Raw genomic sequence first — 15,442 nt, forward strand, 5'->3', positions numbered from 1 at the left:
GTGGTGGCTATGAGACAAAAGTACTGAAGCTTTTTAGAAGCAATAAAAAACTTTAGCGTCAAGAGCAAGGTATTGAGGGGGCAACCCCCCTCATATACGTAATAATTTCTGCTCGTTTTAAGTTTTACTGTTGCTCCTTAATTTCTGTTGAAAAAACTTGCTTTTTTAAAATACTAACTAAAAGAGTCCTAGGCATAGTCAGTGACCTTGATCTAAACTGTAAGTTACCACAAATTGCCATAAATTAATCTTTTCAATTTATAATACTGAAAAGTAAGGATAGTGAACGCAGGGCAAGTGCAATAAGGCTTATCCTTTGAAGGGAGGGGTATGCTTTTGAGCGAGACAAACTAATTAAAAAAATAAGAAAAGTTCATGAAAAGCATAGGAAACAATTGCTAAATTTGCTAAAATTTTGGGATTTTAGGGTTGTACTAGCCTGCGCTTTGTTCTTTTATCTTGTACCACTGATCTGCTATAACTTTCATGGTAAATTATTGGTATTACTTTACGTAATCGCCTTTTATTTTACTGCATATAATATGTTTAGCACTATAATTTTGTTCGGTTTAAAAGTTCTATAGTCTAACCATGATCTAACCCGTGCATTCTTGATCATTGTCTCGTCGGAGCAAATCCTGTAGCATTTTCGTATTAGTGTTTCAGAGCTGGTCTTGGGTCTATTTCTATTGAAATTTGTCGATTAGACTAAACTAGTATAAGCTTTCTAGTCCTTTCCAGAATTGTGATTCCAAACTTGCAATACTGCTTTTATTATTGACATGGATAAAAACTGATGATTAATTTTTGCCAAAAGTACCATAGCCCATGGCAACAATGACCCCAACCAGTGGGCGGTCCTGAAGTAACTATTATCACTGAGCTTCCTCCAGTTTGGATATACTGCCTGAGACACTGCTTAGGTACTCACCCACGCAGATTCTGTGACGTTGAAGAGGCTACTGAGGATTCTGTTAGAAATCCCTGCGGCAGAAAGCAATTGGACAAAGATTTGAGCACAGTGATTATATCAAAAGGTCAGTTACAATTGAGTATTACAAGTTCATATCCTTATAGCATGAGTTTTGAATTCATCTAAATAGACTGACTGTGTTTTAAATGTATAAGGAAAGGTAAGTGTTTTTGTAAACAATTTTACGTAGTTTTATTAGTTGTTTTTGCTCCAGAATTTTTTTCTAGTATGTCATTTAAGTATGTCATCTAGTATCATCTGAAAAACTTTAGTTTACTACTGATGCTACTTATTTAATATACTACTTCCCAGTATTCAAGCAAATGCGACCAAGGACTGAAAGCTATTCAGTGAACGTAGAGCCTCTCGTCTCCAAAGAGATGGAACCCCTCATTTGTACCCCTTTACCTTCAAAAAATGGTTGTGTTTGATCTTGAGATGTCCTTTATCCCTTCCTAGTAGGGCATAACTTATTCCTGGTTGTGGCAATGCAATTGCGTATTAATCGATCTTTCTATAAATACAGGGGTGTAATTTCGTAGAGATCCTGGCGAGCAAAGGTGGACCAAATTTTCCCAAATCAAGTGAAAATGACAATGAAAAATTAGCCATTTAATACATAACTGCAAAGAAATACTGAAGAAAACTGACCCGTTTCTCTGAATTGCGCAGGCTTATCTTAATTTTGACAAATTTCTTGAAGAAACTAAATTTCAGCTAGAGGGTGGGGGCACTGGGGTCTAGAAGAGGCAGTTGCCCACTTGCCCCATATAAAATTAGCCCCTGGATAAATGGCGACGTATTTTTGATCCTAGTCCATTCTAGCCATGTCTAACGTAGCCTGAATAGACTGAGTCAGTCATAATCTGTAGCAACAAGCTAGAATTGCTTTTTGGAATTCAAAAGTATGTCAACTAAATTCTAGGTTAAATTTCCATTTTTTTTTACCGGTGGGCAAGTTCTTAGATCTTCAAGTTAGCATACGATTTTCTTATTTCCTGATATTACGTCAAATATAGTTTAAGGATAGGTAAACACAACCGAAATCTTTAAGTGAATTGAACAATCTTTTTTGGGGATAGAGTTGAATCTTTTTCTATTTGGACTTTCCGTTGTAAACATTCCCAGGAGATGGCTCCCGGGACAGACCTTTAAGGGATATTCATACCTTGTGCACATGCAGATTTATATATCTAATTACTTATAGCCCTTATTGCTTTCTAAACAAGAAGGAAAGAAGGGCTATTACTTCCATAAAGCAGAAAGACCAGTGGTAAAGCAAGGGGTATTCGCCGAGTATACGCTATATAGGGAGGTCGGTTTTATAACCGTAGTTCTATTTTATAAACTTGAGGTATCCTAGTGTCTTCCAATTAAGGCATATTTGCACTACAACGTTCTCCTTGCTCTGTTGTTTCCATTTTTTCCTCACATATTTTTCTTAAAATAAGTTGCAATTTCATATTGTTTTAGGTCTCTACTGATTAAAAGTGACTTTTTTCGTAGTTCATCAATCAATATGCTAATAAACAAAACATAAGTCTATCATGTAGGTCGTAACTTATGAGTCAGTTAAATTTTGCAACGTTTAAAGTAAGGGGTTGTCAATTCAAGTACGCACACGAAGTTTACTTTGAAACCATACATTTTGCAACTAGATGCGTCAAAACCGCAAAATATATGCCAAGTATATGGAAACTGTGGATATCCTAAAATAACTAGATGCCCGAGATAGAATGGCTAAGACTGACACCCTTCCCCACTCATATACGTGCCCATGTCAGTGCGACAGGCATACAGTGCGATCACGTGAACCTTCATTACGCTATTAGGGGCGGGGGAATGGGTGGTTGCATTTTTTCACATTTTGTACTAATTTTTTTTTGTAGTAAGACATTTTAATTACAAATATCTCGATAAAATTTTCTGGTAGGTTATTGGCTCTTAAAAAAGCCTAAAGTCATTCAAGCAAGTAAAATAAGAAGTAATATATATGATGTCAAAAATTACAACTTATATACATCAAAGTAGAAATCTATATTAAGAACTAAAATTTTATTTAAAAACTCTTAGGGAAAAACAGTAATCAAAAATACCTTTTTGGCTGTTTACCTTTTACCTTATTGGATTGGAACAGGAGTTTGCGTGTAATGCTAAAGCTGGGTACGCAAATTGCGTTTCATGCAGTAAGCAGAATTTCTTTGGTGTTTTGGTCAGATTTTATTTGTTTTCCCTTGAAATTGCATATGTCCGGACTGTTCAAGAGTTGTGTTTAAATATTTCAACTGAGCAGTTAGAAATACGTTCATTATAGAAATAGATAGAATCTACTGAATCCGTTACTCCAAGTTCTACAGTTTTTCACTTTAATTTTTGCGTTTTAGCTTCGCGTTTTAGCAGAAAAATAAACATAGTTGCGTGAATCGATGGTTACACTACGGTATTATTTCTTAACATATTAGATGCTATTATCCCCAAGACAAATAAAGAAATGAGAAAGTTACCTCAGACGACTTTATAGAAAATAATTTTAGCCTTATTATTTCTTCTGTCAATAGAGCGTACTAAACTCAGTTGTTCACCAAATAAAAAAAAGCTTATTTTTAACTGCAAGTAAGGAGCGACATTAAAACTTAAAACGAACAGAAATTATTCCGTATATAAAAGGGGTTGACCCCTCGTCAACGCCTGGCTCTTTGCGCTAAAGTTTGACTCTTTCTCACAACTATACTTTTTAGAACAATAAAAAACTTTAACATAAAGAGCGAGGTGTTGAGGAGGGGTCAAGCCCTTAAAAAGTCACTTAAAAAGTGACCAATTTTTTGGTCACTTAAAAAGGACACTAGAACTTTTAATTTCCGTTAGAATTAGCCTTCTAACGACATTCTAGGACAACTGTGTTGATACAATCATCCCTTGAGAAAAAAAACAACAAAAAAACAAAAAACAAACAAATAAACGCACATCTATGATCTGTCTTCTGGCAAAAAATTCAAAATTCCAAATTTTTGTAGATACGAGATTGGAAAATTTACAGTAGGGTTTTCTGATGCGCTAAATCGTATGATGTGATTTTCATTAAGATTCTATGACTTGTAGGGGATGTTTTCCCCTATTTTCTAAAATAAGGCAAATCTTCTCAGGCTCGTAACTTTTGATAGGTAAGACTAAACTTAACAAAACCTATACATTTAAAATCAGGATAAAAATGCAATTCTTTTGATGTAACTCTTGGTATCAAAATTCTATTTTTTAAGGTTTCGGTTGCTATTGAGCCGGGTCGCTCCTTACTACAATTCGTTACCACGAACTGTTTGACATAGACATAGACATAGACATTTTTTATTTTCATCCAAAACATATAAATTAAACAAAGAATTTACCAAATTCTTTGTAACAATTGGACGTACAATTTACAATGTATGAAAATTTTAGTGAAACGCTAGTACATTAAGTAATAAAGTTCAGATGTGTGAAAACCAGCCAATATCTGTCTACATTGTCTACTTAGGAAACACAGATTCCTTAGAAACATGAGGCCGACCAATGAGGGCAAGAAGACAGCACCCTTCACCTTTAAAACATTTGTTAAATTTATTTCCAAAACTAAAAATTCTTTGAAAGATATAAAGCTTTTATCAAAAATGAGCGGCATTTTCTTGGAACATTCAAAAGGACATGTATACAGTTGTTCCTGCAAATTGTTGACGCAAGAAGAATTAAAAAAACAGGAATTAAAGAATTTAATAGTAATTCTAAATTTAATTCTTTAGTTTAATTCTTAAATTAGAGAATTTAAAAAAAAGGAAGAATTAAAATTTAATAAGGTAGATTTTAATGAAACTAATGCTGGGTACAACTTTTACGCCGTATTTACCTATAGCTATTCGTGCAACAAAGAGGTCATTTGAGAGACTTCTTCCTCAAATGCTACCTCAAAGAACACAGAAAAATTAAATAAATAGTGAAATTCGTCAGTTTCGGAGGGGTAAAATTATTTGATTTGAATGTACATAGACATCCATATAAATCTCTTGAGAGGGGGCGACTTAAAAAAATTGCTGGGGAGCGGTCAAAAAAAGAGGTTATTCTAATAATTATTAGGCTTTTCAGAATGTCACAAAATATAGTACTTTTATTAAATATTTCGTCTTCCAGGAGACAGGGGATACTTGCCATAAATCTTACCTCTAGTGCGTGTGCGGATTTCTAATTAAATTTATGAAAAAACTGAGGTTTGGAAGTTTTAGTTGGATAGTAACAAAAACGAAAAAAAAATATTGGGGGAACTAAAGCTATTTCCTGTCGTCCTAACTCCTCAAAATACTTCAGCGCTTTCATAACCATATGTAGTGAAGACTTTAGAAAGAATTAACATGTTGAGTCATATTTTAGACTTGAAAACATATGCAAATACCACCAATAGGCCTAGATAACTACGGCCATTAATTTAATATTCATTGTTGTTGCATAGCTAAGACTTGTGAACTATGTAGCTATGGATTATAAATAGGCTTTTGCATCTTTCTTACATTTCGTTTTTGATCATATCCTTTTTCGACAAGTCCATCAAAATAAGGACATTTTTATGTTTTATAATTTGATTTTTATGGGATTGGAACCCAATCACTTTGAATTCATTGAGGATGATCTTCATGATGGACATTACTCAGAAATTCTTGCATATTATCTTCATGATTAAAATTTGACATTGGTACTCTATAATAGCTGTCTGATCTAAACTGACAATTCTTTTAGCAACAGCTCATCAAATGCAAGATTTGAGGGGGCTAACACAGAACATTAGATATATTAGGGCACAAACAAATCGTTTTCTAGATCTCGCTGCCCTTCTATTGAAAAAAAAGGTAAAAAGGAAAAAAACATTTGAAATTATACAAAAATGGGTAAAATTTTTAATAAAGAAAGTTTACAATTATATAAATGCAGTTCAAATGTTTGATTTTAAATCGAGAAGTCCTTTCAACGGGAAGCCAAAATACAAAAAAGTAAAAGTAAAGAAAACCAAAGAAAAAAGAAAAATAATAAAACAAAGTTATCTGAGCAAATTTTCGTCCAACAAGAATTTTTACTAAGAATAAGTTGAATAAACTTCTTGCTGTAGATGATTTGTTAAGGTTCGTTTTTTTTGTCCTTTTTTCTAATTTATTCATTTTTTGCCGAGTTTATTTGAAGAAAAAATTATCTCTTTTTTTCAATTTTATTTGGGACTGAGGAAGAGCTTCGAATATGAATTCGAAAGTTTTTGGTGATAATTACTTTTATTGAAGATTTATCGAAAGTCTTATCCATTTAAATTTTATATGTTCATTTGTCTTTCTCACTGAGGGTTCGGGAGCTTTTTTATATCCCATCAATAGCCATAAACGAAAATTATGCAAGGATTTAAAATGTTGAAATTCTTTTGGGGGGGGAGGGGGAACTGAAAAGGTTAGTACACTGAAACGGGATAAAACGGGAAAATAACTCCTAAAGTACTAATAATAGGTTGTTACAGGCTTTTCACAGCATTAATTCTCCTGAACCTGATGCACTGGTGAACGTTCCTTCTCCATCCCAGTCTGTCTGTTGCTTTTGCTTTGGTTATATCCAAAGAAATCTAAAGCTTTGTATTATTCTGTATTCTATTTTCGCCTAATCTGAGGATGAAAGCCTTTCTCCCAACCACAGTCAGTGGGCACATCAAAAATATTCCACAGACATAATCTTTGTCTCTTTCGACCTTCTACCCAAATATAGCGACGAAGACCACACTACCTTTCCATAACAAACAAATACAAAGTAGAGATAATAGGGAAAATCTTTTCGAGACAGTAAAAATTATTTCTGTAGATATTTCGGCCCTATGTCCAAGGGCCGTCTTCAGCACAATACAAGAATAAGAGAGAAACTATATATATATATATAAATGAACTTACATCAAGTTGTGAGGATAAAAACTGAATAATTAAAAACACTTTAAAACTTTTTTTAATTAAATAGCCATAGCGTCCTTACTTCAACGAAGTTCAATCAGGACTCTATTGTGTATTGTGCTTATTCTTGTATTGTGCTGAAGACGGCCCTTGGACATAGGGCCGAAATATCTACAGAAATAATTTCCACTGTCTTGAAATGATTTCCCCTATTACTTTGTATTTGTCTACCCAAATCACCTAATCTGCACTTTTATGATACGCGTAAAGTGGGCTCGATCCACTTTGCTGAATGGAGAGCTGAGCTTGACACCTAAAATGTGACCTCTACTCCTAAAACAAACTGTAAGCAATTTCTCGGAAAAATGTATAGGATGTCTTCCTTTTCTTCCCTTAATGATCAAGGTTGCGCACCGTATACGGTACGCTTATTACTGCCTTATTAAGTACCTCAGTATTTTTATCTTAGTGTTGTATCACCTTTAGTACTACCTTACAATATTCACATGATAAACATATACGCACCATTACTTTTCCATTCTGTGCCTAAATTTCTACACCAAGCCCCAGCTTAACTCTGTTTTAAGAGAACAGGCGGAGACACTGCACCAGACTCGTGAGCAGGTATTTTGTATTGTGCTCGGTCGGGAGTAACTGGAGAAATTATAAGATTGGCATGGTTAAGAGAGGCATTTGAAAATACTTCACCCTTCAAACGTGGCTTTACTTCATTGAGCATGCGGAAAAGGTCATATTCTTAAATCCAAGCTGTCACAACTCACAAGATGAGACATTGCCAGTTACTGTGCAAGGGGCAAGACAGATGTAGTGGCATTTTAGAAGAAATCAAAAACGCTACGTCTGTCTTGGTGTAGTAGAACAGTGATGTAGTCTTGGGGGGAAAATTTTTGGAATATTTTGGAAAAGTCAATTGGATATCAACATTGAAAATGTAACCGTTTTAGGAAATTGCTGCGATAAGTGTAAACGACCGTGAATTTTGGATCTGACCGCTTTTGTTAAAGTTGGGATTTTAATAAACATTTCCCTCGTTTGTCAGTGGTCATGACTCTCGTTCTTTAAAACATTAGTATTTAAAAGTCTAATAAGCATAGAACTTCTTACAAACATATTTTCAAATCTTGTTGCAAAAGCTCATATAAACTTTCGAATGTCGGCTCAACAATTCTTAGAGGCATAGCGATTAAATAACACCCCTCTAACAGATAAGAAAAGTCATTGCCATATCTACACTACATTTAATTATGTAATAGCTAAATTTGTCTATTGGGCCGAAACAATTTCTTCGAACTGAAAGTATTTAGGGTATTTTAACCTGTAATTACGGAATGGTCAAACTTTTCAGGCCCATGGATTCTTAAACGAGGGAGAACCCAGCATGTTTATAGTGTTTTATGATCCCGAGTATTTTCGGATTCATCTTGGTTTCCCACGGTTTCACCATACAGATCATCACTAAATTAATGGCAGTATATTCGACAAATCACTCTCTCTTATTTAGATTCATATGAATAACCCCTTGGTTAACCTTTAAATAGTTCTGACTAATGGTTGATCCTATAATTATAGTTTTGCTGATGCTAAACGAGTATAAATGTTTTAATTTTGTATATTCGTTTGCAAAATGTTAAAATGCGAACCTTCAGCCCAAACGAATGGGAAGGGATAGGTAGGGTATGCAAAAGAATGCGATTTAAAATGTGATTCGGAGATATTATGAGAGCGAGGTGGGGGTGAACTGATGGAAACGAGCGCACTCTTTTGGGCAGCAAAAAGGAAGGGGGGAGGGAGGAATGATTTAACAGAGTTCTTGCAGCGTCAAATTTAAATTTTGTATAAATATTTTTCTGCAGTATTGAATGCATTTGAGAAAAAATCAGGGAGCTGGAAGTACCTTCTTGTGCTAATGCCTATTTGAGTATTCCTTAAATGTTTCAAAATAACTAAAAGTAAAGGGTAATAATAATAAAACGTCAACTGGACAAGTATTTAGAAGGAAACGCTAATGACCATTTTCATCCGAATAAAATCACTGTTTTCTTACGCAAATAATATTTTTTACATTTAGTCTCTATTTCTGATAAAATAAACAAAAATATATTCTTGATAAAACTAAAAAATATCCACTATTTTATGTAAATTCAGTAAATCTACACCTTAAACTAAATATTTATCCTTAAATAGAATGTAACTTGGTATTCACACTCGACTAGTTGTTTGTTCCCCCCCCCTTTTTTTTACGTGACGACTGAAAAAATAATGTATTTTGTGGCAATAATACGATGAATCAATGAGGAATAAAGAACGCTTATAACACCAATGAAAGAGGGACAAGGAACACATTTGCAGTTGGTACTGCAAGCAAGGTTGCCACCACGGTCAGTTCCTGAAGTGCTAAAATTGCCCAAATTTGTTTGCTACACAGTGATTTTCGGTGCTAAAAAGGGCCCTGTCCAGGATTTCCGTTCGGCGGGGGGGGGAAGAAGAGTTGCAATTTTTTTTTGGGGGGGGGGGTACAGTAAAAACTTAAAAAAACGTATAATTTTTTTTATATTCACATTTGTTACGTTTTTACGAGTTGGACAAACATATAGGGGGGGGGGGGGTTCAACCCCCCCCCCCCCAGGGGAGGGGGTTCACACCCTCTAGATATGGCCTTAGTGCTACAGTCAAAAAATTGACTGTAATAGTGCTAAAACAGCACTTTCATGGTACAAGTGGCAACCGTGAGCGCCTGTTATAGTGCTACACATAATAGAATTGTGCTAAAATAATATTTTCGTCCTACAGGTGATAACCCTGGCTGCAAGTCTGTGAAAATTACTGTAAGTAAACGCCCAAGGAAGCAGAATAATATACAAATTCGAACTCTCTGTGCTTCGTTATGAGTTGTAAACAATAGTAAATTGTACTTTCTTTTCTAAATCCCGACTGAACAAATATTAGCGAGAGTAGGGTGAGCTCTGGATCCAAACATGAACTTTAAGTAAATGCCCAATAAACAATTATTTGTCTAGTCTTAAAGAATAGTGCCTTCCAGCCAAACCTCCAAGAACCGCACTTTCCATGAATATTTCTGTAAGAAAATATTTTGGCTTTTTGTTGCAAATCTATCCCGCTAAAAACGCTCCCCGCCTTTACCCCACCTTTGACATGAATAAAAAAGTTGACTATTAGATAAATTAAAAGAAACTTAGTCTTCAGACATAACAAACTGAAAAAACGTGAACTATAGGATAATTGTTGGCCATCACTGAAAAAATATAGTAAAAATCATGAACCTTCAGAGGAGAGTCGACATACCCCGAGCCCCCTCCCTTCGTATGTACATGCCTGCTCCCTATATCAAGACAAACAAATACGACATATTAACTTTGGAAATTAAGAGCGTTACATAACAAAGAGATAAGGGCAGACAAATAACAATTTATGAGAATGTAGATAAGAAAAGAAAATTATCTGGGATTCGGCTTTTCCAAACGATTGATAAGAAAGTTTCAAAAGTATCTATGATAAATAATGTGTAGTACCTGAGCTTAGATAATATAACCGACCCTAAAGTAGATGGCAAAAAAAAGAAAAAAATACCTTCGAATCTGAAATGTCGGGTCAGACCTTACCCGATCATAATTTTTTCACCTTTATTGACTTCCTTTACTTCACTTTGCTTTTTACTTAACTTTTTGTGCCTTACCTCAATTAAGCTGCCTTGAGGATTTGCTGCTGCGTATAGATCAACTTTATAGTTTATAATGTCATGTGAATTTTTGTGAGCCCCCTATGTAGTGCTACAGCTTTAACTTTCCACAAAGTTACAGAACTTGCCCATAATATTTTTTTTACCTAGAAAAGTGGCTATATATAATTAAATTTCACTAATGATTCGGACCGTATGCAATGCGGTCAAGAGCCAAAAATACAAGGTTAAGAATTAAGGTGGATGAGATATTTTTTTGGCGTTTTTGAAGTGCCGATACCACGAACATACAGTGAATTAATTAAATCAGCTCCAATTCAAGGATGGGCTAAGATATTTTGCCCAGGAATAAATGCAGGAATATGCTTGGAGGAGAGGACATCATTTCAAGTACTCAGCAAATTAGTAACACAAAAACATGCATACTGTACAAAAAACATAGAAAATCGTAAGATAAATCATGAACATCTCGCTGGGATCAGGTGGGAGGTTTTTGGTATATATTACATTTTAGAAGTTATTGAAGGGCTTTAAATTTCTCCGGTTCCGTTCCATATAAAAGATAACGACTAAATGATTTTTTTTTTTTTTTTTTTTTTTTTTTTTGCAGCAAAAGTTTCATGAAAAATTTATTGTACTGTTCATAAAATTTAACTTACAAGGTTTAGATGTGTTTCAAACACGTTTTTTCACATTTTTTCAAATAATAATAAGTCCATTTGAAAAAGTCCATATTTTTTTATTGTGCTTCATCATTTATAATTAATTTTAGGTTTAATAGGTTTTTTTTTCATCGGTGGATATGGGCACTTGGTCCGAATATCATTTTTTGCTACTACTTTATGTTAACAAATAAATATTAATGGTTTGAACTTATTTGGGATATGTGAAGGATTAATTGACACTCTATTTGATTTGCACTTTAAGCTTTTTTTTTTTCTTTTTTAAGGTAGGCCGTATAGATTACGGGCGCGATGTAAAGTATCGTAGATATTATGCGTAGGGTAATCTAATTTCTAAGACTACTGTGTGAACCGTAGACTAATAACAAGACTTGGGATTTGGTAAATTCTACACCAATAAATTGTTCTGCAACTTAGAGTCTTTCGAAACAATAGTTTGATAAAACTAGGCTGTTTTACACAGGAAATAGTTTTTTAGTTGTACAAGTTTTACAATTCTTATACAAGAAATAGCTTTGCTCAAGACAAAAACCTCTCAAATTACTTCCTGCTTCCATTTGAGAAAGAGTTTCCCATACAAGCTTATTATTAACGTCAAGTTTTCTATTCTGTTCAAGACTTCTTTGGATAGATAAGTTTCTGTTGAGAATAGTGGTTTTTTTTCTAAGTGTTTCAAGTCCATAATGTTAAGTCAATACATTATAACATAGGTCTTCAATAAGTAATATTTTCCAGAATATAGGTAGCACTGTTCTCTTTTCCATATTTATTGATTTTAGTAGCCACAAGATGTTGTCAAGTCAGCTACTTTAGTTTTAGATTTGTGAGATGAGGTATATCTTAGATTCTGTTTATGCATCATATCAAAATGAAACTACCAAGAAAAACAAAAACTCTAAAGGAGGCCCTAGACATTCAATCATTTTGATCAAGAGCTTCCGTCAATCGATTGACTCAAGCATGATTGACCCGTCTAGGAGCCTGTTTGACACTTGAGTCAAGCTTTGATGGTGATTAATGGAACATTTGGATGACTCAATCATTTTGACCAAAAGCAGTGTGTTAGATTAGCTTTGGTCGAGACTGAGGGTCAATTAAAGGTTGATTGAAGCAAAGGTCAGTCGATTGACGGAAGTTTGTGATCAAAATGATTGACCGTCTAGGGCCCCCTTAAAAACAGAATGCTGTTGGCTCCTTAAATTTGACAACTTTGAATTCATGTACGTAAAATATATTGGATTGAAATTTGCCCATTAGAAGCTTTAGGATAAATGGAAAGATCGTCCACCCTTAATGACCTCTTACCTCGAGCCCCCAGTAAAAAATCCCTAATAACAAATACTATATGTGAAGAATGGGCAAAATTCATAGCTCTCAGTCATTTCCCCAGGGTCTGTGTGTTTGTGTGGGGGGGAGGGTAAGTCATCCTCAAAGACATTGTTATTAGATTTTTCGACTATGCTGAACAAAATGACTATTTCAAAATTTTAATCGGGCAACTTTGGGGAGAAAATGAACGTGGGAGGAGGGCTAGTTGCCTCACCCCCAAATTTTTTGTCACTTAAAAAGGGCACTAGAACTTCTGATTTCTGATCAATGAGCCCTCATCCGACTTTCTGCGATCACTGGTTTGATATGATCATGCCTGGAAAAAAAGCAAAAAAAACAAACAAAAAACAAACACATCGTTCTTCCAGCAAAAAATGCAAATTCAACATTTTTCCACGTAGGAGCTTGAAAACTCCACCGTAGGGTTTTCTGGTATACTAAATCTGATGGAGTGATTTTCATTAAAATCAAATGATTTTTAGGGTGTTTCCCCCTCTTCTGAAAATTGGGCAAATTTTCTCAGGCTTTTAACTTTTGATGGGTACCATTAAATTTGATGAATTTTCCATATTTTGAACAAGTATCAAATTTGATTCTTTTGATATATCTATTGTTATCAAGACCGTTTCTAGGAATTTCGATTACTATTGAGCGGTGTTGCTCCTTACTTACTGTTTCTTGCCACGAACTTTTTGATTCGAACCTGAGTTTACACGGCCACAGTCAAGTGATTAAATATAAAAACAAGTTTTCTTAACTGCAAGTAAGGAGCGACATTGAGCGACAAGTTTTTTTTATTGTTTGAGAAGGTAGAGTTGTGACCGAGTCAAACTTTAGTGTAAAGAGCGAAGCGTTGCGGAGGAGACAAGCCCTTTCATATACGGAGTAATTTTTGTTCGTTTTAAGTTTTAATGTCGCTCCTTACTTGCAGTTAAAAAAAAACTTGTTTTTATTTATTTAATTTCTGAACGTTTTTGAATTAATACATGTTCTGATTTTGGCGTACCGCGCATGAATACTTAAAAACGGAATTTGTATATTATTTTTTTTTTGCTAAATGGCCTTTTCATAGTTTTGATCGGATGATTTTGATACAAAAGGGGTGGGGGAGGAGGCCTATTTGCCCTCCAATTTTTGGCTACTTAAAAATGCAACTTGATTTTTAATTTTTTGCACGAACGTTTTTGTTAGTAATAAACATACATACCTTACGAATTAACTTACGTAACGAATTTCTATATTTGTGCATTTTTATTACGTATATGAGGGGGTTTGCCCCCTCGTCAATACCTTGCTCTTTACATTAAAGCTTGAATTTTATTCCAAATCTTTACGAATGTCCCCTAAATAACAAAGGCCGTAGAATAATTAGTTGAAATTGCTAAAAATACTTTAGCGTAAAGAGCAAGGTATTGTGGAAAAGACGAATCCCCTTATAAACATAATATTTTGTGTTCGTTCTAAGTTTTAATGCTACTCATTACTTCCAGGAGAAATAAAAATTATTTAGTTTCTCATTTTTTTAAATAATGCTAGAAAATCTTCATGGGAATTCTCTTCTCACGTAATAAATTCATCTATGGAAAGATCCTCCCACATAACCCCCTCCCCCGACCCACTCCTGCCCCAACGCGAAAAAGTCCCCCTGAAAACGTCTGTACACTTCATAATAACCATTACTATATGTAAACAATGGTCAAAGTTTGTAACTTACAGACCCTCCCTCGGGGACTGTAGGGGATTAAGTTGCCCCAAAGACAAAATTATTAGGTTTTCGACTAAGTTGAACAGAAAGGCTATTTCAAAATTTTGATCCGGTGCTTCGGGAAAAAACTTGCGTTGGAGGGGGCCTAGGTGCCCTCCAATTTTTTGGTCACTTAAAAAAGCACTAGAAACTTTTAATTTCCGTTAGAATGAGCCTTCTCGCAACATTCTAGGACGACTGGACTGATACGATCACCCCTAGGGAAAAAAACAAAACAAAAAACAAATAAACACGCATCCGTGATCTGGCTTCTGGCAAAATTTTTTTTACAAAATTCCACATTTTTGGAGATAGGAGCTTGAAACTTTAACAGTAGAGTTCTCTGATACGCTGAATCTGATGGTGTGATTTTCGTTAAGATTATATGACTTTTAGGGTGTCTTTCCCCTTATTTTCTAAAATAAGGCAAATTTTCTCAGGTTCGTAACTTTTGATGGGTAAGACTAACCTTGATGAAATTTATATATTTAAAATCAGCATTAAAATGGGATTCTTTTGATGTAGCTATTGGAATCAAAACTCCGTTTTTTAGAGTTTCGGTTACTATTGAGCCGGGTTGCTCCTTACTACAGTTCGGTACCACGAACTGTTTGATCCTACGGCTGCAATATCAAGTATCTAATAATAAGCTACTTTTTGCTGTGGCCAATCAACCGTTTATATCGCTTCATTTATTCAAGGGGAGTAAAGGGGTGGTGGTTATATTGTATTATTGCAATGTCATCGGAGGTGCGTATACTGATTGAGTTTGGAATTAATTGAATTTTCAGAAGCGGTCAAAACACAGGTTGTAAATTTAACCAATTTACGTCACAAAAATTCAAAAAGTTATGTAAAATAAATACAAGTCGATGAGTTCAGGAAAACGAGTGAATAATACAAAAAAAGGCCTGATACTGATGCTTTGTTTTTTGTTTCCTTGTGGGAACATGCATACAAACTTAGCATATGTTTTTAACTACTTGAATAAAAGGCTATTGTCAATAAATACGAATTCCCATGAATTTGCTCTACTCAAAATATTTATCAAATTCAGAA

The 15,442-nt window shown here is 34.5% G+C and overlaps 1 protein-coding gene across 2 annotated transcripts in view; it reads left to right on the top strand.

The window, feature by feature from the left end:
• The first annotated feature begins 779 nt into the window (after positions 1–779).
• Positions 780–15,442, top strand: part of LOC136032174 (protein drumstick-like) — a 29,069-nt gene continuing 14,406 nt past the window's right edge. Inside the window, exon 1 of one of the 2 annotated variants that reach the window (XM_065712363.1) lies at positions 780–1,133. In XM_065712363.1, coding sequence (XP_065568435.1) covers positions 1,120–1,133 — 14 coding nt within the window. In that variant the 5' untranslated portion in view covers positions 780–1,119. The remainder of the gene's footprint in view (positions 1,134–15,442) is intronic. The other variant, XM_065712364.1, reaches the window with a different exon arrangement.

The sequence above is a fragment of the Artemia franciscana genome, chromosome 10, assembly GCF_032884065.1.
Source record: "Artemia franciscana chromosome 10, ASM3288406v1, whole genome shotgun sequence".
NCBI lineage: Eukaryota > Metazoa > Arthropoda > Branchiopoda > Anostraca > Artemiidae > Artemia > Artemia franciscana.